At 44.4% G+C, this 26,039-nt stretch overlaps 1 protein-coding gene across 1 annotated transcript in view; it reads left to right on the top strand.

The window, feature by feature from the left end:
• The window catches only part of LOC109881902 (type II inositol 3,4-bisphosphate 4-phosphatase-like), a 340,632-nt gene that overhangs the window by 126,940 nt on the left and 187,653 nt on the right, over nucleotides 1–26,039 (top strand). Inside the window, exon 6 of the mRNA XM_031828224.1 lies at nucleotides 21,005–21,123. Coding sequence (XP_031684084.1) covers nucleotides 21,005–21,123 — 119 coding nt within the window. The remainder of the gene's footprint in view (nucleotides 1–21,004; nucleotides 21,124–26,039) is intronic.

The following is a 26,039-nucleotide window of genomic DNA, read 5'->3' as shown; positions in this document are numbered from 1 at the left end:
CAATTCGTCAGGGCATGGACTCTACAAGGTGTTGAAAGCGTTCCACAGTGATTCTGTACCAGGTTGACTCCAATGTTTCCCACATTTGTGTCAAGTTGACTGGATGTCCTTTAGGTGGTGGACCATTCATGATACACATGGGAAACAGTTAAACATGAAAAACACAGCAGCGTTGCAGTTCTTGACACACTCAAACTGGTGCGCCTGGCACCAACTACCATACCCCTTTCAAAGGCAGGTTCATCTGTTGTCGTCACCCTCTGAATGGCACACCATCCAGGTCTCAATTGTCTCAAGCCATACAAATCCTCCTTTGACCTGTATCCTCCCATTCATCTACACTGATTGAGGTGGATTTAACAAGTGACATCAATAAGGGATCATAACTTTCACTTGGATTCTATGTCATGGAAAGAGCAGGTGTTCCTAATGCTTTGTACACTCAGTGTATATTCTGATGGATCTGCGCAGGGTAGATTCTAACGTGCACTGCCCTATGTTAGCCTCTTTTCCTAGAGGGTGTTTGTGTTTTTAACACTTGACACATCAGCCATGTCCACATGTGTGCTGAAGTTTGTATGCGATCTGCGTTTTAGATAACAACAGTCATCACTCGTAATCGCCTCTTTTTTAGTACTATGCATATGTTTTCAAAGTAACGACCAAGGTGGCAGGATATCCTGCAAAAAAGGCTACCAACTATTCTGTTTGTTATCTTAGCACAATTAAATAGGAACTCTGTATACTTTTGAATGCAAAAGGGAAGAGTGTCACGCCTTGGTCTTAGTATTTTGTGTTTTCTTTAATTATATGTTCTGGCCAGGGTGTGACATGGGTTATTGTGTTGTCGTATTGTTTTTTTTGTAAGCATTGGGATTGTGGTTGATTAGGGGTGTGTCGAGTGTAGGCTTGGCTGCCTGAGGCGGTTCTCGATCAGAGTCAGGTGATTCTTGTTGTCTCTGATGGGGAACCGTATTTAGGTAGCCTGAGTTTCACTTTGTTTTTCGTGGGTGATTGTTCCTGTCTCTGTGTAGTTTCACCAGATAGGCTGTAATTAGGTTTCACGTTCCGTTTGTTGTTTTTTGTATTTATAAGTTATTTCAAGTGTCACTTTTTTCATTAAAGTCATGAGTAACCACTACGCTGCATTTCGGTCCGACTCTCTTTCAACAAACGAAGAACGCCGTTACAGAATCACCCACCACACACGGACCGAGCGGCGTGGAAACAGGCAGCAACCGCAGGAAAAGCGAAAGGAGGAATGGACATGGGAAGACGTATTGGATGGCAAAGGTTGTTACACTTGGGAGGAGATACTGGCTGGAAGAGATCGCCTCCCATGGGAACAGGTGGAGGCACTTAGGAGAGCAGAGGCAGCCGGAGATAAGAGCCGACGATACGAGGGAACACGGTTGGCAAGGAAACCCGAAAAGCAGCCCCAAAAATGTATTGGGGGGGGGCTCAGAGGGAGAGTGGCTGAGTCAGGAGATAGACCTGAGCCAACTCTCCTTGTTAATCATGAGGAGCAGCGATATAAGGACTTCTGGTCTTGGGAGATGATATTAGACGGAAGAGGACCCTGGGCTCAGCCTGGTGAATATCGCCGCCCCAAGGAGGAAGCAGAGGCAGCAGGAGATAGGAGCCGACGATACGAGGGAACACGGTTGGCAAGGAAGCCCGAAAAGCAACCCCAAAAAATTATTGGGGGGGGGGCTTACAGGGAGTATGGCTATGCCAGGTAGGAGACCTGTGCAAACTCCCTGTGCTTTCCGGTGGGCTAGAGAGACCGGGCAGACACCGTGTTATGCTATGGAGCGCACGGTGTTTCCAGTGCGGGTGCGTAGCCCGGTGCGGTTCATACCAGCCCTTCGTATTGGCCGGGCTAGAGTGGGCATCGAGCCAGGTAAGCTTGGGCAGGCTCGGTGCTCAAGAGCTCCAGTGCGCCTGCACGGTCCGGTCTATCCAGAGCCACCTCCACACACCAGTCCTCCGGTAGCAGCTCCCCGCACCAGGCTTCCTGTGCGTGTCCTCGCTCCAGTATCACCAGTGCCAGCACCACGCATCAGGCCTACAGTGCGCCTCGCCTCTTCTGCGCTGTCGGAGTCTCCCGCCTCTCCAGCGCTGTCGGAGCCTTTCTCCTCTCCTGCGCTACCGGAGTCTCCTGTCTGTTCAGCGCTATCAGAGCCTTCCTTCCCTCCTGCGCTGTCGGAGTCTCCCGCCTGTTCAGCGCTATCAGAGCCTTTCTCCTCTACAGCGCTGCCGGAGCCTCCTGCCTGTTCGGAGCAGCCTGTGCTGTCAGTCTGCAAGGAGCTGCCAGTCTGCAAGGAGCTGCTAGTCTGCAAGGAGCTGCTAGTCTGCAAGGAGCTGCCAGTCTGCAGGGTGCTGTCAGTCTGCAAGGAGCTGTCAGTCTGCAAGGAGCTGTCAGTCTGCAAGGAGCTGCCAGTCTGCAGGGTGCTGTCAGCCTGCATGGAGCAGTCAGAGCTGTCAGTCTGCATGAAGCAGCCGGAGAGGCCAGTCTGCAAGGAGCTGTCAGCCTGCATGGAGCAGTCAGAGCTGTCAGTCTGCAAGGAGCTGCCAGTCTGCAGGGAGCTGTCAGTCTGCAGGGAGCCGTCAGTCTGCAAGGAGCTGTCAGTCTGCAAGGAGCTGCCAGTCTGCAGGGTGCTGTCAGCCTGCATGGAGCAGTCAGAGATGTCAGTCTGCATGAAGCAGCCAGAGCTGCCAGTCTGCAAATAGCTGCCAGTCTGCAAGGAGCTGTCAGCCTGCATGGAGCAGTCAGAGATGTCAGTCTGCATAGAGCAGCTAGATCCGCAAGTCAACCAGAATCTTCCAGATCTGCTAGTCAACCAGAATCTTCCAGATCTGCTAGTCAACCAGAATCGTCCAGATCTGCTAGTCAACCAGAATCTTCCAGATCTGCTAGTCAACCTGAATCTTCCAGATCCGCCAGCCAGCCAGGATCTACCGGAGCCTACTACCTACCTGAGCTTCATCTCAGTACTGGGCTTCCTCTCAGTACTGGGCTTCCTCTCAGTACTGGGCTTCCCCTCAGTTCCGGGCTGCCCCTCAGTTCCGGGCTGCCCCTCAGTTCCGGGCTGCCCCTCAGTTCCGGGCTGCCCCTCAGTCCCGAGCTGCCCCTCAGTCCCGAGCTGCCCCTCAGTCCCGAGCTGCCCCTCAGTCCCGAGCTGCCCCTCAGTCCCGAGCTGCCTCAGTCCCGAGCTGCCCCTCAGTCCCGAGCTGTCCCTCAGTCCCGAGCTGTCCCTCAGTCCCGAGATGCCCCTCAGTCACAAGCTGCTCCTCAGTTCTGTGGGGTTCTGGGGGTGAGGACTATTAGGCCATGGTCGGCGGCGAGGGTGGATTATCCCAGGACGCGAAGGGGAGGAACTATGACATTTATGGAGTGGGGTCCACGTCCCGAGCCGGAGCCGCCACCATGGACAGACGCCCAACCGGACCCTCCATATTGTTTTGAGGTGCGTCCGGGAGTCCGCACCTTGGGGGGGGGGGGGGGTTCTGTCACACCTTGGTCTTAGTATTTTGTGTTTTCTTTAATTATTTGTTCAGGCCAGGGTGTGACATGGGTTATTGTGTTGTCGTATAGTTTTTTTTGTAAGCATTGGGATTGTGGTTGATTAGGGGTGTGTCGAGTGTAGGCTTGGCTGCCTGAGGCGGTTCTCGATCAGAGTCAGGTGATTGTTGTTGTCTCTGATGGGGAACCGTATTTAGGTAGCCTGAGTTTCACTTTGTTTTTCGTGGGTGATTGTTCCTGTCTCTGTGTAGTTTCACCAGATAGGCTGTAATTAGGTTTCACGTTCCGTTTGTTGTTTTTTGTATTTATAAGTTATTTCATGTGTCACTTTTTTCATTAAAGTCATGAGTAACCACCACGCTGCATTTCGGTCCGACTCTCTTTCAACAAACGAAGAACGCCGTTACAAAGAGTCTTGAGATTTACAATAACCTAATATTTAACCTCATAACGATCTTTGAACAAATATAGCTGCTACTCGGGAGCGAGGTCACTAAGGGGAGAATTTAGAATGCTAAAAAGTAGTCCCTCTCAGTTACCCAAAACGCTTCAGCACGCCTCGGATTCATCAGCCGCAGAACCATTAGCATTATTTCCACTTGTTGCCTAGTAACTGTGGAGGAATGATTCGGTGTCAAACGGTGTGCCCGGCTATGCACTCCAAACTAATCACGCATTAGGCTTTTTATTCATTCATTCGACCACACATTCAGCTTGAAGTGATGCATGTATATCAACCTCATACCTACAGCAGGTCTGAACAGTACTGTCAACACATTGAGGTGTACTGAGTTCACATTATGTATTACCGTTATAATTGTTTGTCACTATTCCATGGACTTTGTTTGACCTAAACACTACAGGCATTGTGGAACTAAGACCTACATAGACATTCATAGTATGAATCTGCATACGGACACCATGGCCTTTAGTTGTACTGTAGCCTGATTGGTTGTAGTCACCGTGCCTAATCTCCCTGTGGACTTTGTTTGACCGCCACAGTGGCTAGTCTCTCAAGCAGTCATGGTGTGTGGAAGGACAATTTTCTCTTTAGAGGTCTAAACAGTGGGATGATTCTACATAAAACACCCTCCTGGTCAGTGTCTGATTGGTTGAAGCCAGTAGCCTCCGAACATCAGAATTTCCAATGGCCCTGTGCCACAACAGGAAGCCTCTCTCTCAGTGGCCTCCAGGGGGAAGTCTCCGTGGAGAGGGGCTGCCACTGCATCAGGATGCCCAGCTTGGCAGCTCCTCCTCTGGGTACTGTGTTCTGGGGTTTAGGCAGGGTCCACCCAGCTGAGATGAGACTCACACCCCAGGGGAGTGGAGGAGATGCGGGGGAGAGGAGGAGAGGTAAGGGGGGTGGGTTGAAGGGGGGTTTCAAAACCTTCCCAACACACTCTGTCAACTACCAATGAAAGCTTGATTAATCGGCTTCCCTCATTAGCTGTCGCTCGGCACACAAATTAGGTGCGGCTGTCGTTTGATAATGCCAATGTCGGAAAACAATGTTTCAAACGCCGATGTTGTCCTTCATTTCCCATTCAGGTAACCTGTGTGTTACCTCTGAGCTATACACAGAGGGGAATAACCACTTCACACAGAGGGGGCATTTCAAAACCCCTTACTGTGCTTTTTAAGTTTTTCTTTTTAACTTTGCAAATGTGGATCAAGCTTTACTCTGATCACTAGTGTTGATGATCATGGCCATATTATAATTAGTGTAAGCGAGGTGCAGGAGGCCATATTAACTACAGTACAGTAGATCTCTTCATCTACTTCTTTCTAGTAATGTTCTGAGAGAAACACACTTCTAACAAGTTGAAGGTAGCCTCTATTTTGGAAATGACCTCGGCTAGATCTTAGAAAACGGCTTCCTATTCCCTACATAGTGCTCTACTTTGTTTGCTATATAGGGAATAGGGTGCCATTTTGGATGTACCCTGGATGTTGGAACAACGGATACACACATTCAACATTTCAAAAGAGTGGAGCCCCGTAGTATATTTGGATGTAATTGGTGCAGGATGCAGTTGAGTGGAGCCCCGTAGTATATTTGGATGTAATTGGTGCAGGATGCAGTTGTGTGGAGCCCCGTAGTATATTTGGATGTAATTGGCGCAGGATGCAGTTGCTCCAGCCAAATGCTACGCCAAGCCACCGGACGTCTGGATCGGAGTACCTCCACGACGATTTCTAGAACGTAAACACATTCTAACCGTTCTGACTGGTCTAGAAACCAATGGGTTGGGCCAGAGCCAGAACACATGTGGGCTTTTGATACTTTGATTGGTTAGAGATGATCCAATCACTGAAGACTTTGTTTTCTACAACACCCTGCATTTTGACATCCCCACAAATGACTTCAATGATGGCAGTCTCAGACTGAAGTATGTGGTGAACATAGAGCCGTTTGGGTCACCAGGCAACCGGTGTATAACTCCCTGTACTGTAGCTCCTTTAACAAAGGCCCAATCATCATTTCAACTCAGCATGGATACAGGATAAAGGAAGGGAAGTGGCCAATTTGTTTCCCAATTTGAAGGCAAACTCTCTTCACCATGGATGCAAACAGTCAACATCTGTTTCTGTATGTCAATCTGACATGGTACGAACACACTTCAAAGATTTACTGGAGCCTTTTCTTCTGTTAAGACACTCAATCAGCATCGATTTAAGTAAGTCCAAAGCCAGGTGAGACGTGTGCCACTTTATTTATCATTTGTATAGAGCAGGGGTCTCTATCCTTTTCTAGCATGAGAGCTACTTAAAAAAAAAATTTACGTTGCGAGCGACTCATTATTTTGTTCCCGGGTCCTTAGTGTACAAGAGAAAGTAGTTTTCTGTCAATATATCTAGTAATATAATGGTTAATTAACAACTCTAAGGGGGGCCATATAAAATCTGTGATTATTTTCCAAATTCTGTTTAATATTTTCTCAAATTATGTTTTCTCTGTTTTATTTGGGGGGGGGTCACTGAACAATTGTTCATAGATAAACAACGAAATTGGATGTCCATGTCAATTGCTAAATATCAGCAGTTGACAAAACAAATGTACGTTTGGAAGAAAGCTAATAAATAGATTTTTGAGTGTAATTCCCCTTTAATTTAACTGTCCCTTTAATTGCACAGGGACGTGTCGATCGAGCTTAATGCGATGGTTCTCTACTGCTGCTGTTCATTTCATGGCAAAGTTTCCAAATAATAAATAATAGATACAAATGATATACTCACTCATGGTATACTTTTGCCAGGTAAGCCACCTTTGCCGTTAACATTTAATGGATAAGGGTTTTGGGGAAAGTATTTCTGTCAACTCACAAGATGGTTATCACATCAAGTGGAGTGATAGACAAGCGCGCGCCACACAGACAGACAGGGGCAATATTGCTGGAAATGAATTGGCAGATGTTGTGTTAGGATTGGCTTTTTAAGCCAATAGTGGCTAACCATGGGTGGAATAATGTCAATGTTGTGTTGATTAGTCAGTAGCTGGAAGCTTGCGGTGTCGCATGCTTGTGAGATTTGTTTATGACAGTTTGCAATGGAACACATGAAAAATTGCGTATACTTTCGGGAATTGTTTGCCCAAGCTACTCATAGGTGGGCTGTGAGCTACTGGCTAGCGGTCAACCTGTTGGAGACCCCTGGTATAGATTATCATTCGCTAGTCAGCTCCTCACTTTATGGTGCGTGTTCTTTATTTGGGAGACTTCACAGAATCAACATCTGTCCATTAATTCTACATCTTTCACTAGTCTAACATCATATGGTTGTCATTTTCTCTGTTTAATTGACATGTCAGATGTATAGACTCTCTCCACAACATGAATTGCCATTCTAGTAATATAACAGGCATTATATTTTCCACAGACCTGATGGTGAACACTGAACAGGTGTGAAAATGGCGGCGGCAGATGCAAATAATGTTGTCAAATTAATTGAAGCGCTGATATAATTATCGTGATTAATAATCCTCATCTGGAGAGTGGTGTATTTGTCTCCCATAGCAACCCCCACTGTCTCCCTTTCTCTCTCCATTTGCCCTTCTAATGGAATTTAGTTTCCCTGTAAGGTCACAGGGGAGATGTTTTTAAACAAATTCCCTGTGAATTCGTCTTGAAAAGTGTCAATGTATTCACATTTTTCCTCTTGCTCTTTCTTTCTTTCTTTCCCTCTCTCTTTTCTGTTTCTTTGTCTCTTTCGCTCCATATCGACCTCTTTTTCTCTCCATCTCTCTCCCTTTCCATCTTTCTTCCCATCTCTCCCTCTCTATCTAAAATGTTACGGACCTCATAAAGTCAGTAGTTGAGTTTAATGCCTGTGGCTTTGGTCCTATCACTCTGTGAAGCGATGCGGTTAGAGATGTCCACTGTCACATGTCAATCCTCAGTAGAGTGTGATATTAGGTGAGATCCCAGGACCTGTCAGAGATCCTCTGAGCCTTTGAACTGGAGAGGATCAAACACTGTTGAGCAACTCCCCAGTTCTATACCACACTTCAAATCAAACTGTATTAGTCACAATACAATAGGTGTAGATCTTATAGTGAAATGCTTACTTACGAGCCCCAATTCAACAATGCAGTTTAAAAAAAATACGGATAAGAATTCAAAGTATCAAGTAATTAAAGAGCAGCAGTAAAATAACAATAGCGAGACTATATACAGGGGGGTACCGATACAGAGTCAATGTGCGGGGCACTGGTTAGTTGAGGTAATATGTACATGGTGGTATTATGGAGTTATTAAAGTGACTATGCATAGATGATGACAACAGAGAATAGCAGCGGTGTAAAAGAGGGGGGATGCAAATAGTCTGGGTAGCCATTTGATTAGGTGTTCAGGAGTCTTATGGCTTGGGAGTAGATGCTGTTTAGAAGCCTCTTGGACCCTTAGACTTGGCGCTCCAGTACCACTTGCCGTGCGGTAGCAGAGAGAACAGTCTATGACTTGGGTGGCTGGATTGGATGTGCTGCTATGATTGTGGGAGAGATGGAGAAAGAGAGAGACATGGAGCAAGAGAGAGGAAGCAAGTGAAAAAGAGAGAGAGAGAGAGAAATGATGAAACGTAGGGTAAAGCTGAGGAACAGAGGGAGCGGATCTTCTATGGCCCCTGGGAAAATAGAAGTGTGTGTGTTTCTGTGCGCGACTGCGTGCATGTCTGTTCTTCTGCCTCCTCCGTTCTAACGCTGCTTTCTTCAGCCCTGTGTGGCTCCAGCCCATTAATGCAACTCCAACATATCTAATATTAAGATCTGGGTTGTTGGTGAACGTCACGATGTAGAATCCATCCGATGGAATAGCACCAGAGAGATGGCACCGCATCGTAGTTGGCTGTGTTGTTTTGTTCTGCCTGGCGCTGCAGCCTTTCCTCCATGACAACAGGTTAGACATGGTGGAGGCTCTGATTTTAGATGGATACACATTCTGGAACAGTAGTTTTAGAAAGTAGAAAGTAGAAACTAACCCTGATGGCAGATGCTTTGTGGCCTCCTGGAGCAACCAAGGTCGAAAGGCTAATCTATGATGTTTTTTTTGTGGGCTGACACACACGTGTACTGACACACACACTTGCTTGCAAGCACCAAAAACACACACACACTCACACCTCACGCTGTTTCTAGCCCACGGTGATGAAGGAAATGTATTAGCCCAGGGGAATCCAATATCGGAACTGTCTGCTCCAGTCTGGTGACAACATTACTAAGAGGATGTGTTGTCCCTGTCACCCCATACCATATGCCACACTGTCTGCTACCTCAACGACAGTCACTATGTCACTACGGATCCACAAGGACTGTTAGTCACACGGCCCTGTCTCAAACTGTGGTTCAATCCATCTATTTAACTGGCTCCTTTACCTCACTCATAGTGCCCCATGACTGCTGTGTTGTTGTGTCTGTCTGTCTACATGCCACTGTCAGTGTTGTAGTAGAGGAGGATACTCATAATGGAATGTAAAAATCAACTGTTATCTGTACACTTGTCTGTCTGTCTGCCAAAGGTCCAAATCATAATTTAAAATAATAACGCCGTTGACAGTACATTTGAAAGGTTGTTCGTCATTCAAATAATGATCAGACTAAAAGCTAAGTTATTATTTCAGTTTACAACCATACAATTTACTCACCCCAAACCCCAGGGAGTCACAGAAAAACACCATATTTTCAGATAAAAGTCTTGGCTATTTTAGGATGATAAATTAGTGATGATTGTGGCCATTGCATCGGAGCAGAAAGTAATTTGCTTTAATGCTGAAGGACTTTAATCCAGATCGAGCCAGCCAATTAGCCTAACGGGCTGCATTACATCTGGCGTGGTCAGACCTCTTAGTATTTTCATGACTCACCCACTCCCTCTCTTTCTTGCCTTCTATCACTTCACTCAATTATTTTCTCCTTCTATTCCTCTATTCCTGTTATCTCTCTCTAAATCTCTGTACCTTTCCTTACCTCTCTCTCGACCTGTTCTCTCGACCTGTTCTCTCTCTCTCTCTCTCTCTCTCTCTCTCTCTCTCTCTACTCTCTCTCTCTCTCTACTCTCTCGCCCTCGACCTGTTCGCCCTTTCTCTCGCTCTCTCTTGTCTGTCTCTATTTTCTCTCGCTCTCTCTTGTCTGTCTCTATTTTTCTCGCTCTCGGTCTCTCTCTCCATTTGGACACCATTTGTGTCATAAAGAAGAAGCTCTTTGAGAGTATCATGGTACCTAGAGTGTTGTTAGTAAGTTCCATACAGCAGGCTGCTATTCCATCCACTCTTTTGATCTAATAAAAAGCATTCAGGAAATATTTGTGTCCATTTCACTGACTGGGCAAAGAGACACCAACAACCTAAAGAGGAAATGGAATTAAATTGTGTGATTTAGGCTTATTTCTGATGTCACACGGTTTGAATGGGGTCATCGATTGAATGATAAATCATATTATTTTTTTCTACCCCTTTTTTCTCCCCAATTTTGTATTTTCCCAATTGGTAGTTACAGTCTTGTCTCATCTCTGCAACTACTGAACGGACTCGGGAGAGGCGAAAGCCAAGAGCCGTACGTCCTCCGAAACACAACCTAGCCAAGCCGCACTGCCTCTTGACATAATGCCCACCAATGTGTCGGGGAAATACTGTACACCTGGCAACCGTGTCAGCATGTACTGCGCCCGGCCCGCCACAGGAGTCGCTAGTGAGCGATGGGACAAGGACATCCATGCCGGCAAAACTCTTCCCTAACCCGGACGACGCTGGGCCAATTGTGCACCGCCCCATGCGTCTCCCAGTCGCGGCCGGCTTGACTCGAACCCAGCTACCATTGCGATGACGTGGGGTATCAGTCTACTTAGTGACACCCAGAGAACATTGGCGTCGGAGCTCTTATTGCGGGACTCTGAAACAACTGTGAATTGAGCCACATTCGTCAACCTATGTGTATTGAACACTATTCCCAAGGAAAAACAATACTGCGTGGATGTTTAGGAGTCTGATAATGCTGAGGAGGACTTTGGGAAAAAATATCTTTGGTATAGAGTAAACTGATACCCCATTTCATTGATTCCCAATCCTTAGGTAAAGATGTACAGTGCAAAATGAATGTCAATACACACAATAGGCTGACTGGGGGAGGGGATTTCACACAGTCACAGTCTGTCACAGTCACAGTCTGTAAGAATAATGAAAATGACCGTTTTTACTGGTCATTGTTTTCAGGCTGGTTGTATTTGTGCTAGCTAGGTACTAATCTTTGACAGTGCTGCTGATAGTAGTGGTGGCGCTTGGCTTGCACGTGTCAATTCAGAACACACAACATTCTATAATAGAACTGTTATTTGACGTGTCAAATTTAAAAGCTTATTTAACTCGTCAAACAGTGTTATTTGACTTATCTTTTTTGACACGCAAAGACCCAAACGGCGTTCCATAGTATGTCGTGACGCTAATAGCAGTGAAGCTATTACTGCTGTAAGGCAACATCTGAAAAATAGCGCACTTGGTAGTGTGTACCGGTGCTCGACTAGTCGCGATAGCCAACGACAGAGAACGGTTGATTGTCAAGGGCAATGAATTCCATTATCTTGGCGTTAATGGATTTCGCCTTTGAGTTGTCTCGCTGAAATGTTCTTACTCTTTCAAATGACTGCTCATCTTGTCGACTGCTCGATCCACACAGCAGACATTGTGGGCTAGGTTAGGAATGCTGTGTTTTATGTGGCATCATTACGTCATGTACGTACGTTATATACTGTACGTGTGCACATCAATTTTGACATCGGTTTTGCACATCGGCGTTAAACTAGACATCGGGCCGATACCGATGTTGGCATTTTTTAGCTAATATCGGCCGATACCGATATATCGTGCATCCCTAAATGAGACCCTGTTGATATTTCTCTTTGAATTTGACCATGTGTTAATTAAACGATGTGTTGCACTTCCAACAATGTGAATGCTTCAACCAGAACAGCGCTACATTGCTCTGACATCCCATTTCTCAGCAGAGCGGCTGGGGTAAATGCTAAAACACTGTTTTATTTATGACAAAACCGCTTGAATCTCGACTTTGTTTGTGTTGGTTTGCGTTTGTAAACAAGTCAAGGTGACTACTCTCACCTTGACAAGTCAATCAGCATTCTAATGCTGTAGGTAGGAAAATGGCTGGTACTGACTGCAATTTACATACATTTACTCACTGAGCCTGTACATAGTCAAGGTTTTTATAAGGTTTTGATCAGTACTGTCGATTTAGGGCCAGATAGCACTGCTTTGTGCTTGTGCTTGTTTCCCAATAAGCAATGTAGTTTTGTTTTGACTGTGTTGTAATTTGTTTTATTCTGATTGATTGGATGTTCTGGTCCTGAGGCTTCAGTTTGTTAGTAGAACAGGTTAGTGAACTCAGCCCCAGGACCAGCTGGAGGAGGGGACTCTTTTCTTTGTGCTCAGCTCTTGGCATTGCAGGGCTTGGTAGTGATATGGGGGTCACTGTATTTTAGATGTTTCCAAAGCTTAATGACTCGTTTTTTAGTTTTTATTATTAGTTGATATTGGCCTAATTCTGCTCTGCATGCATTGTTTGTAGTTTTCCTCTGGACATGTAGGAGAATCTTACAGAACTCTGCATGCAGGGTTTCAATGGGGTGTTTGTCCCATTTGATGAAATCTTGTTTTGCGAGTGGACCCCACACCTCACTGCCATGAAGTGCAATTGGTTCTAGCCTAATTTTAAAAGGTATTTCAATTTGAATTTGTTTTTTAATGGTGTAGAATGGCCTGCGTGCTTTCTCTCTCAGTTCATTCACTGCCTCATTAAGGTGTCCAGTTGAGCTTATTTTTAAACCTAAGTAATTGTAGTGTGTACAGTACTCTATATATTTTGTACCAATTGAGAACTTTGGTCTAATTCCCTGAGATCTGGATCTTCTCTCGAAAATCATTATTTTAGTCTTTTTGGGGTTTACTGCCAGGGCCCAGGTCTGGCAGTACTGCTCTAGCAGGTCCAGGCTCTGCTGTAGGCCATGTGCTGTGGGTGGCAGCAGGCATAGGTCATCTGCGAAGAGTAGGCATTTAAACTCTGAATTGTGGAGACTAACACCAGGGGCTGAGGATTTTTCTAGTATAGTGGCCAATTTGTTGATGTAAATATTGAGTGCAGGGCTCAGATAGCAACCCTGTTGAAGGCCCTGCCCCTGGTTAAAGAATTCAGTTATTTTCTTGCCGATTTTAATGCTGCACTTATTGCCTGTATACATTGATCTAATTATCTCATATGTCTTACCCCCTACACCACTTTCAATAACTTTGTAGAACAGTCCTGAATGCCAAATAGAATCAAATGCTTTTTGGAAGTCGATAAAGCAAGCATATATTTTGGTGGACATGTTTATCAGTGTGTGTAGGGTGTAAATATGATCAGTTGTGCAATGTTTTGGTATAAATCCGTATAAATCCAATTAGGCTTTTCCTCAAGACCTTGTGCTTATTAAGGTAGTTTAGAACTCGTACATTTATAATACTACAGAAAACCCCAGGTTACTGTTCATACAAATGCCTCTGTAATTGTGAGGGTCAAATTTGTCTCTGTTCATAAGGATTGGTTTTATGAGTCCTTGATTCTAGATGTCAGGGAAATAACCTACACTCAAGATCAAATTAAACACTTTTAATATAGCCAATTGAAATTTTGCACTAGTGAGTTTGAGCATCTCATTTAGGATGCCATCAGGTGGAGCCTGAAGTTTCTCATAGAGCTCCTGGTCAGTAATTGGGGAGTCCAATGGATTTTGATTGTCCTTCATAGCTTTTTCTAATCCATTAAACTTCTCATGAATTTGGCATTGTTCTGTGTTTGTGTCAATTTGAACGTTGTTGTAGAGTGTTTTAAAAGGGGTTGTCCATATGTCACCATTTTGGATCGCTAATTCCTCTTGTTTAGATTTTTATTTTTTAAATTTATTTTGTCAGAAGTTGTTTGTGTTTATGGACTCCTCAATTAGTGTCAGCTGCTTGCTGTTGTACTGTGCTTTTTTGGTTCTGAGTGTACGTTTATAGAGTTTTAAAATCTCACAGTAATGAAGGCGTAATTCACCATTATTTGGGTCTCTGTGTTTTTGGTTGGAGGTGTTCTAAGTTTTTTCATTATAATTTTACAATCGGCATCAAACCTGTTTTGTTTTTTATCAATTTCAATTGTTCTTCTTTTGCCGTTGAATAAATATATATATATATATACTGGTCAAAAAAATAAAGGGAACACTAAAATAACACATCCTAGATCTGAATGAATGAAATATTCTTATTAAATACTTTTTTCTTTACATAGTTGAATGTGCTGACAACAAAATCACACAAAATGATCAATGGAAATCAAATGTATCAACCCATGGAGGTCTGGATTTGGAGTCACACTCAAAATTAAAGTGGAAGACCACACTACAGGCTGATCCAACTTTGATGTAATGTCCTTAAAACAAGTCAAAATTAGGCTCAGTAGTGTGTGTGGCCTCCACGTGCCTGTATGACCTCCCTACAATGCCTGGGCATATTCCTGATGAGGTGGCGGATGGTCTCCTGAGGGATCTCCTCCCAGATCTGGACTAAAGCATCCGCTAACTCCTGGACAGTCTGTGGTGCAACTTCAACTGTAGACATATATAGATACTGTATGTGTTTCTGTCACGCCCTGGTCTTAGTATTTTGTGTTTATATATTTATTTTGGTCAGGCCAGGGTGTGACATGGGGTTATTTTGTGTTGTGTTGGGGTATTGGGGTTTTAGTAGGTATTGGGATTATGGCTGAGTAGGGGTGTCTAGGGGTGGATGGGAGCGAGACATGATGTCCCAGATGTGCTCAATTGGTGTCCCAGATGTGCTCAATTGGATTCAGGTCTGGGGAACGGGCGGGCCAGTCCATAGCATCAATGCCTTCCTCTTACAGGAACTGCTGACACACTCCAGTCACATGAGGTCTAGCATTGTCTTGCATTAGGAGGAACCCAGGGCCAACCTTTATTTTTTGGAGCAGTGTATATATATATAAGCCTAGGAAACTGTTACGGCTTTCTTCCGTCAAAGGAGAGTCGGACCAAAATGCAGCGTGGCTATTGCAATCCATGTTTATTAAATAACGAAACACGAACTTTACAAAAAATAATAAACTTAATGTGAAAACCGAAACAGCCTAAACTGGTGCAAACTGACACAGAGGACACTAAGGACAGGAACAATCACCCACAAAACACACAGTGAAACCCAGGCTACCTAAATATGGTTCCCAATCAGAGACAACGAGAATCACCTGACTGGTTGAGAACTGCCTCAGGCAGCCATAGACTATGCTAGACACCCCTACTCAGCCATAATCCCAATACCTACTAAAACCCCAATACCCCAACACAACACAAAATAACCCCGTGTCACACCCTGGCCTGACCAAAATAAATATATAAACACAAAATACTAAGACCAGGGCGTGACAGAAACACATACAGTATCTATATATGTCTACAGTTGAAGTCGGAAGTTTACATACACCTTAGCGAAATACATTTAAACTCAGTTTAACACAATTCCTGACATTTTATCCAAGTAAAAATGTCCTGTCTTAGGTCAGTTAGGATCACCACTTTATTTTAAGAATGTGAAATGTCAGAATAATAGTAGAGCGAATGATTTTTGTTTCATCAGACCAGAGGACATTTCTCCAAAAAGTACAATCTTTGTCCCAATGTGCAGTTGCAAACCGTAGTCTGGCTTTTTTATGGTCGTTTTGGAGCAGTGGCTTCTTCCTGGCTGAGCGGCCTTTCAGGTTATGTCGATATAGGACTCGTTTTACTGTGGATATAGATGCTTTTGTACCTGTTTCCTTCAGCATCTTCACAAGGTACTTTGCTGTTGTTCTGGGATTGTTTGGGCACTTTTCACACCAAAGTATGTTCATCTCTAGGAGACAGAATGCGTCTCCTTCCTGAGCGGTATGACGGCTGCGTGGTCCCATGGTGTTTATACTTACGTACTATTGTTTGTACAGATGAACGTGGTACCTTCAGGCATTTGGAAATTGCTCCCAAGGATGAACCAGACTTGTGGAGGTCTCAATTTTTTTTCTGAGGTCTTGGCTGATTTCTTTCCATTTTCCCATGATATCAAGCAAAGAGGCACTGAGTTTGAAGGTAGACCTTGAAATACATCCACAGGTACACTTCCAATTCACTCAAAATTATGTCAATTAGCCTATCAGAAGCTTCTAAAGCCATGACATCATTTTCTGGAATTTTCCAAGCTGTTTAAAGGCACAGTCAACTTAGTGTATGTAAACTTCTGACCCACTGGAGTTGTGATACACTGAATTATAAGTGAAATAATCCATCTGTAAACAATTGTTGGAAAAAATACTTGTCATGCACAAAGTAGATGTCCTAACCGACTTGCGAAAACTCTAGTTTGTTAACAAGAAATTTGTGGAGTGGTTGAAAAACAAGTTTTAATGACTCCAACCTAAGTGTATGTAAACTTCCGACTTCAACTGTGTATCTATATACAATCGTTGAATGTCACTATTTTAGCTGTTTTCTAATGAGACCATTTTGATATTTCACCTTGAATTTGACCTTGACCGTGTGTCAATGCTTCAACCAGAACAGTATTACGTTGTTCTGACATCCCATTTCTCAGCAGAGAGGCTCGGCTAAATGCTAAAACACTGTTTTCCCTTTCCTCTCGCACACACAAACTGGGTGACAAATACCGCTTGAATTTGACTTTGTTTGTGTTCGTAGACCAGTCAAGGTGACGACTTTCACCTTGACAAGCCTATCAGAATTCTAATGTAGGTAGAAATACACATGATACTTGCAGCAATTTACATAAGGCCAACAAACGTGTGTGTGTGTGTGTCGTCCTTGCATGTATGCATATGTGTGCGTCCGTGCATGTTTCTGCCTGCATTCAACTGTACATCTACTTCCTGCAGTATGGTATAACTCATCTAAGGAAGAGATGAAATTCTACAGAGTGAACCCGTTGTCTTGGCGTGTGTCCCAGTGCATAGCCCCGTGTCTCTCACACTCTCATCCTCCAAATATCAGAGAATGCTAGATGGACCAGTTCACTGAGACTCCAGTACATCAAGGAAGCAAAGGTCTTTACAGCAAAGACAGTTTTATGCCTTAGCACCATTCATACAGAGTTAGCCCATTAACTCCTGTAACTTCCTCTCGACTCTTCTTCAATTCTCCCTTGTTGTAGCCTTTTTATTTTCTGTGCCCGTACAGTTGCTTATTCTGTAAAATCGACCCTCCGGAGGGGGAATTACACATAAAAAGAACAACCTTCTGTCATATTTTGCTGCTTTAATGGATTTTTGTTCTATTGAGTAATGTTACTCGGGGTTACGATTTCACTAAATAATGTGCTATAGTGACAACGCATTTGCAGAGCGGATCAATTCTTGTTTGTCTGCCAGAATGTTGCTAGTAGGATAAAGTGCACCATTTGGACATGGTCCAATGTCCTGATTCAGATGTCTCACCCTGTAGTCTTAGAGCACTGTAGTCAGATATTACACCCTGTCTAGTAGTCCTAGAGCACTGTAGTCAGATATTACACCCTGTCTAGTAGTCCTAGAGCACTGTAGTCAGATATTACACCCTGTCTAGTAGTCCTAGAGCACTGTAGTCAGATATTACACCCTGTCTAGTAGTCAGATATTACACCCTGTCTAGTAGTCCTAGAGCACTTTAGTCAGATATTACACCCTGTCTAGTAGTCCTAGAGCACTGTAGTCAGATATTACACCCTGTCTAGTAGTCCTAGAGCACTGTAGTCAGATATTACACCCTGTCTAGTAGTCCTAGAGCACTGTAGTCAGATATTACACCCTGTCTAGTAGTCCTAGAGCACTGTAGTCAGATATTACACCCTGTCTAGTAGTCCTAGAGCACTGTAGTCGGATATTACACCCTGTCTAGTAGTCCTAGAGCACTGTAGTCAGATATTACACTGTCTAGTAGTCCTAGAGCACTGTAGTTAGATATTACACCCTGTCTAGTAGTCCTAGAGCACTGTAGTCAGATATTACACCCTGTCTAGTAGTCAGATATTACACCCTGTCTAGTAGTCCTAGAGCACTTTAGTCAGATATTACACCCTGTCTAGTAGTCCTAGAGCACTGTAGTCAGATATTACACCCTGTCTAGTAGTCCTAGAGCACTGTAGTCAGATATTACACCCTGTCTAGTAGTCCTAGAGCACTGTAGTCAGATATTACACCCTGTCTAGTAGTCCTAGAGCACTGTAGTTAGATATTACACCCTGTCTAGTAGTCCTAGAGCACTGTAGTCAGATATTACACCCTGTCTAGTAGTCAGATATTACACCCTGTCTAGTAGTCCTAGAGCACTGTAGTCAGATATTACACCCTGTCTAGTAGTCCTAGAGCACTATAGTTAGATATTACATCCTGTCTAGTAGTCCTAGAACACTGTAGTCAGATATTACACCCTGTCTAGTAGTCCTAGAGCACTGTAGTCAGATATTACATCCTGTCTAGTAGTCCTAGAGCACTGTAGTCAGATATTACACCCTGTCTCTAGAGCACTGTAGTCAGATATTACCCCCTGTCGAGTAGTCCTAGAGCACTGTAGTCAGATATTACACCATGTCTAGTAGTCCTAGAGCACCATAGTCAGATATTACACCCTGTCTAGTAGTGCTAGAGCACTGTAGTCAGATATTACACCCTGTCTAGTAGTCAGATATTACATCCTGTCTAGTAGTCCTAGAGCACTTTAGTCAGATATTACACCCTGTCTAGTAGTCCTAGAGCACTGTAGTCAGATATTACATCCTGTCTAGTAGTCCTAGAGCATTGTAGTCACATATTACACCCTTTCTAGTAGTCAGATATTACACCCTGTCTAGTAGTCCTAGAGCACTTTAGTAAGATATTACACCCTGTCTAGTAGTCAGATATTACACCCTGTCTAGTAGTCCTAGAGCACTGTAGTCAGATATTACACCCTGTCTATTAGTCCTAGAGCACTGTAGTCAGATATTACACCCTGTCTAGTAGTCCTAGAGCACTGTAGTCAGATATTCTACCCTGTCTAGTAGTCCTAGAGCACTGTAGTTGATATTACACCCTGTCTAGTAGTCCTAGAGCACTGTAGTCAGATATTACATCCTGTCTAGTAGTCCTAGAGCATTGTAGTCAGATATTACACCCTGTCTAGTAGTCAGATATTACACCCTGTCTAGTAGTCCTAGAGCACTTTAGTAAGATATTACACCCTGTCTAGTAGTCAGATATTACACCCTGTCTAGTAGTCCTAGAGCACTGTAGTCAGATATTACACCCTGTCTATTAGTCCTAGAGCACTGTAGTCAGATATTACACCCTGTCTAGTAGTCCTAGAGCACTGTAGTCAGATATTACACCCTGTCTCTAGAGCACTGTAGTCAGATATTACACCCTGTCTAGTAGTCCTAGAGCACTGTAGTCAGATATTACACCATGTCTAGTAGTCCTAGAGCACCGTAGTCAGATATTACACCCTGTCTAGTAGTGCTAGAGCACTGTAGTCAGATATTACACCCTGTCTAGTAGTCCTAGAGCACTGTAGTCAGATATTACACCCTGTCTAGTAGTCAGATATTACACCCTGTCTAGTAGTCCTAGAGCACTGTAGTCAGATATTACACCCTGTCTAGTAGTCAGATATTACACCCTGTCTAGTAGTCCTAGAGCACTGTAGTCAGATATTCTACCCTATCTAGTAGTCCTAGAGCACTGTAGTCAGATATTACACCCTGTCTAGTAGTCCTAGAGCACTGTAGTCGGATATTACACCCTGTCTAGTAGTGCTAGAGCACTGTAGTCAGATATTACACCCTGTCTAGTAGTCCTAGAGCACTATAGTTAGATATTACATCCTGTCTAGTAGTCCTAGAACACTGTAGTCAGATATTACACCCTGTCTAGTAGTCCTAGAGCACTGTAGTCAGATATTACACCCTGTCTAGTAGTCCTAGAGCACTGTAGTTAGATATTACACCCTGTCTAGTAGTCCTAGAGCACTGTAGTCAGATATTCTACCCTGTCTAGTAGTCCTAGAGCACTGTAGTTGATATTACACCCTGTCTAGTAGTCCTAGAGCACTGTAGTCAGATATTCTACCCTGTTTAGTAGTCCTAGAGCACTGTAGTCAGATATTACACCCTGTCTAGTAGTCCTAGAGCACTGTAGTCAGATTTTGAACCATTCAGTGACAGCATATGGCTCTTTGTGGCTACTTCAATATCTACATGTATCGTCCAATATCACTTTACATTAAATTCTGGTGACCACAGCCTCATACTGAGACAGAAAGGGAGGGACCATTCCTGGACAGGAAGTGTTGGTTTCCTTTGATGGCCTAGCCTCCCCCATCCCCTCGCCTCCCCTCGTCCCAGTCTTCCTGTCAAACAGGAAGCCTGGAGGAACTAGGGACTGACCAGGGGTTTCACTGACAAACATGAAATCCTAATAAAACGGACAGTCCTCAGCACACTCACTCAGCTGAGGGAAGAAGGAAGAGAGAAGACATTGACTGGCAGCCATGTTAGTTTGACGACTGGGTCTCAGGAGACGAGCTGCTTTCCAGAAGTAAGGACATATGACTTCCCATTTCCTGTACAGTGAGGATACTTCCCTAAGAAATAGTTTTAAAAAAATCCTTCCACCACTCTCACCTCATGCCCTGGGAATGGTGGGGTCGTGGTGATTTCCCTCCTCCTTCCTCTCCTTTCCCTTTCACTTTTGTCCTTTCTATTCAACCTTGTGTTGTTTGATGTTGGGGTTTTACTCAGGGAATGTACTATACTGACTGTCCTCTCTCTCTGCCCTCCCCCTTTCATCAACTCTCTCTCTCTCTGCTCCATCTTTCTCTCTCCTCCCCCACTCTTTCTCTCTCTCTCTCTCTGTCTCTGTGTGTATGTGTGTGTCCTCCCTTTCTCCAGAGTGCAGGGATCTGATTGGCTCTGGCAGAGACAGGAAGCCCAATGCTCTAGTCCAGGTTGCTGTCATCGACCCCCGGGAACAATACCTGGTCTCCCACGCCTGCACAGAGATAGTAGAGGTAAGGCACACGCATATGCACTGACACATACACACACACACACACACACGCATATGCACTGACACATATACACACACACACCCTTTCACAAGCCACTTAATGCAGCTACCTCCCCTCCCTCCTCACTCCCTCTTTCTCTCACACACACTCCTTTGGTATCTCACTCCCTTTCTCTGCCGGTGATTGTTATTTTTACTGTTAAAGGGTCGCTCTGGTTCACTGGGTCTAAGTTGCTATTGCTGTTGTGGTTCACCTGGAACCCAAACCGGGTGCGTGCGTGCGCCATCGTGCATACATTTATTTTGTCCCCCCACACCAAATGTGATCACGACACGGAGGTTAAAATATCAAAACAAACTCTGAACCAATTATATTAATTTGGGGACAGGTCAAAAAGCAGTAAACATTTATGGCAATTTAGCTAGCTAGCTAACTAGCTTGCACTTGCTAGCTAATTTGTCCTATTTAGCTAATTCAATTTTTTTATTTTTTTTATTTTACTTTCAATGACAGCCTAGGAACAGTGGGCCTGCCTGTTCAAGGGCAGAACAACAGATTTTGTACCTTGTCAGCTCGGGGATTTGAACTTGCAACCTTTCGGTTACTAGTCCAATGCTCTAACCACTAGGCTACCCTGCCGCTAGCTTGTTGTTGATAGTTAATTCATCCTGGGATATAAACATTGAGGTATTTTACCTGAAATGCACGAGGTTCTCTACTCCACCAATTAATCCACACATAAAACGGTCAACCAAATTGAATCTAGTCATCTCTCATCCGTCCAGGCTTTTTCTTCTCTTGACTTCATATTGCGATTGGCAACTTTCATAAATTAGATGCATTACCGCCACTGACCTCGTTCGTCTTCAGTCGCCCACGTGGGTATAACCAATGAGGAGATGGCTTGTGGGTACCTGCTTCTATAAACCAATGAGGAGATGGGAGAGGCAGGACTTGCAGTGTGATCTGCATCAGAAATAGAACTGACTTCTATTTTAGCCCTTGGCAACGCAGACGCTCGGTGGCGCGCGCAAGCAGTGTGGGTGCAATAATTGAATAATATAGATTTCTAACGCGAGCGGTGTAGTCAGCCTGTTAAGTCTTTCTCTCTCTCATTTGCTTGCTCTCTTTTGTTCCCTCACTCCCTACCCCTCCCTCTCTTTCTCATTCTCTCTATCTCTGTCTCAATTCAAGGGCTTTATTGGCATGGGAAACATGTTATCTCTCTGTCTTTCTCTCTGATTTGTGGTTAGAGCCCTCTACCTGTCTCAATCTGACTATCAGTCAGTCAACTGCAGTAGCAGACTGTTTGCGTGTGCCCACTGTGTTTGTGTGTGTGTGTTGAGTCTCTGCGCTCCATACAGTCTCACGGAAGTGCCCTCCGACCTCTGGCATGCCTCTTTTATTGCCCTCAGAGCTGGAGTGTCATTACCATGGCAACAAGAACAAGTGTTTTCGGGGCGGCAACATCTGTCCCGGGCTGGAATACCCACCTAGAACACACACACACACTGGTGTAAAGTACTTAATTAAGTAAAAAATAATAAATCATGTAAATGGTGTTGGAGTGTGCCCCTGGCTATTTGTAAATTAAAAAAACAAATTGTGCTTTCTGGTTTGCTTAATATAAGGAATTTGAAATTATTTAAAATTAATACTTGAGTATATTTTAGCAATTACATTTACTTTTGATACATAAGTATATTTAAAACCAAACACTTTTAAAACAATTTTAATGGGTGACTTTCACTTTTACTTGAGTCATTTTCCACCATTGCGCGCGCACACACACACACACACACACACACACACACACACACACACACACACACACACACACACACACACACACACACACACACACAGACACACACACACACACACACACACACACACACACACACACACACACACACACACACACACACACACACACACACACACACACACACACACCTCAACAAATCAGTCACTCGTCTTTCCCTTTCTTACCCCCTCCTCTCCGTCACAGACTGAGGGCTCATGTGAGAGAACACAAAGACTGGGTTTAATCTCTCTCTTATCTAGCTGATTAAGCAACAGGAAGATTGACTGTTTTCAAGACAGTCCCTTCGTCTCTTACTGTAGAAACGCCATAGAAATTAAAAGGAGTCCTCGTCCTCCACTCACTCTGGGTCTGGGTCCAAGTGGAAAACACAGGATGTGGTACAGCAGTTAGCAGTACAGTACGGCTCAGCTGCAGGACTAGTGTGATTCCATAGCTGTAATGTGACTCTTGCTTTGGAGAGGGATCTGAGAACAACATGGACTGTTGCTTTCGGCTTCTCAAAAGGAGGGTACGTATGGATACTGTATGTATGTAGCCGTGGAGATCGCTTCTGATCATACTGTAGACGTGTCTCTGGATTTATAGTCGCATGGTATTGTACATATTGAACCAGACGCAGTGTAACTTCTGTATCTGACTGGTTGATGTATTGGAATGACTAGTCTCTCTAATTCATTACGTATCACTGAACACTGATACGGATTTTTGGGGGGATCAACTTGTACAGTGGGGCAAAAAAGTATTTAGTCAGCCACCAATTGTGCAAGTTCTCCCACTTAAAAAGATGAGAGAGACCTGTAATTTTCATCATAGGTACACTTCAACTATGACAGACAAAATGAGGAAAAAAAATCCAGAAAATCACATTGTAGGATTTTTTATGAATTTATTTGCAAATTATGGTGGAAAATAAGTATTTGGTCAAAAACAAAAGTTTATCTCAATACTTTGTTATATACCCTTTGTTGGCAATGACAGAGGTCAAACGTTTTCTGTAAGTCTTCACAAGGTTTTCACACACTGTTGCTAGTATTTTGGCCCATTCCTCCATGCAGATCTCCTCTAGAGCAGTGATGTTTTGGGGCTGTTGCTGGGCAACATGGACTTTCAACTCCCTCTGAAGATTTTCTATGGGGTTGAGATCTGGAGACTGGCTAGGCCACTCCAGGACCTTGAAATGCTTCTTGCAAAGCCACTCCTTCGTTGCCCGGGCGGTGTGTTTGGGATCATTGTCATGCTGAAAGACCCAGCCACGTTTCATCTTCAATGCCCTTGCTGATGGAAGGAGGTTTTCACTCAAAATCTCATGTTACATGGCCCCATTCATTCTTACCTTTACACGGATCAGTCGTCCTGGTCCCTTTGCAGAAAAACAGCCCCAAAGCATGATGTTTCCACCCCCATGCTTCACAGTAGGCATGGTGTTCTTTGGATGCAACTCAGCATTCTTTGTCCTCCAAACACGATGAGTTGAGTTTTTACCATATGACATTCTCCCAATCTTCTTCTGGATCATCCAAATGCTCTCTAGCAAACTTCAAACGGGCCATGACATGTACTGGCTTAAGCAGTGGGACACGTCTGGCACTGCAGGATTTGAGTCCCTGGCGGCGTAGTGTGTTACTGATGGTAGGCTTTGTTACTTTGGTCCCAGCTCTCTGCAGGTCATTCACTAGGTCCCCCCATGTGGTTCTGGGATTTTTGCTCACTGTTCTTGTTATCATTTTGACCCCACGGGGTGAGATCTTGCGTGGAGCCCCAGATCGAGGGAGATTATCAGTGGTCTTGTATGTCTTCCATTTCCTAATAATTGCTCCCACAGTTGATTTCTTCAAACCAAGCTGCTTACCTATTGCAGATTCAGCCATAGTGGAGTTTGGAGTGTGACTGTTTGAGGTTGTGGATGGGTGTCTTTTATACTGATAACAAGTTCAAACAGGTGCCATTAATACAGGTAACGAGTGGAGGACAGAGGAGCCTCTTAAAGTAGAAGTTACAGGTCTGTGAGAGCCAGAAATTTTGCTTGTTTGTAGGTGACCAAAGACTTTTTTTCCACCATAATTTGCAAAGAAATTCATAAAAAATCAATGTGATTTTCTGGATTTTTTTTTTCTCTCATTTTGTCTGTCATAGTTGAAGTGTACCTATGATGAAAATTACAGGCCTCTCTCATCTTTTTAAGTGGGAGAACTTGCACAATTGGTGGCTGACTAAATACTTTTTTGCCCCACTGAATTTATTTTCAAAGGATAACAGACAAGAACAAATAGCACCAGGAATGGTTTTACAGTAAGAGACTCAACAACAACACTAAACAGTACACCGTACAGAGTGTCTGTGGGGCCAGCCATAGGGAGTCCCTATACTACATTGTTTAATTGAGCTCTGTCTGTCTGTCCATCATTCCTCAGTGCTGCAGCTGTTCCTTCATTGACCTCTCCGGTTAAAATGGGAAAGGCCCTATGTATGTGTGTGTGTGTGTGTGTGTGTGTGTGTGTGTGTGTGTGTGTGCATGCTCACACTCATGTCTGTGTATGAAGTGTCAATATGTCGGAGACAGGCCGGCTGCCGTGTATTGTTCCCAGAGGCCCTGGTGTCCAACAGCTGGGTCTTACCAGACTGGCAGCTACCGCTATGCCGGGAGACAGACTGGCAGCTCCCACTATGCCTGGAGACAGACTGGCACCTCCCGCTATGCCTGGAAACAGACTGGCAGCTCCCGCTATGCCTGGAGACAGACTGGCAGCTCCCGCTATGCCTGGAGACAGACTGGCAGCTCCCGCTATGCCGGGAGACAGACTGGCAGCTCCCGCTATGCCGGGAGACAGACTGGCAGCTCCCGCTATGCCGGGAGACAGACTGGCAGCTCCCGCTATGCCTGGAGACAGACTGGCAGCTACCGCTATGCCGGGAGACAGACTGGAGACTGGTGACCTGCTGCCCCCCCCCCCCCTCTCTCTCACCCCCACACATGTGTTCAGGGTGTTATTGAAGCCTTACAGAGCAGGTGTTTTCTTATCCTAAACAGTCCATCTTGGGGCAGTGTGAAGCCTAAATGACAGACCCTTTTTTTCATTTGAATTATTTT

Source organism: Oncorhynchus kisutch, linkage group LG7 (genome assembly GCF_002021735.2).
Source record: "Oncorhynchus kisutch isolate 150728-3 linkage group LG7, Okis_V2, whole genome shotgun sequence".
Classification (NCBI taxonomy): Eukaryota; Metazoa; Chordata; class Actinopteri; order Salmoniformes; family Salmonidae; genus Oncorhynchus; species Oncorhynchus kisutch.
This window is presented reverse-complemented; position numbering and strand designations above follow the sequence as displayed.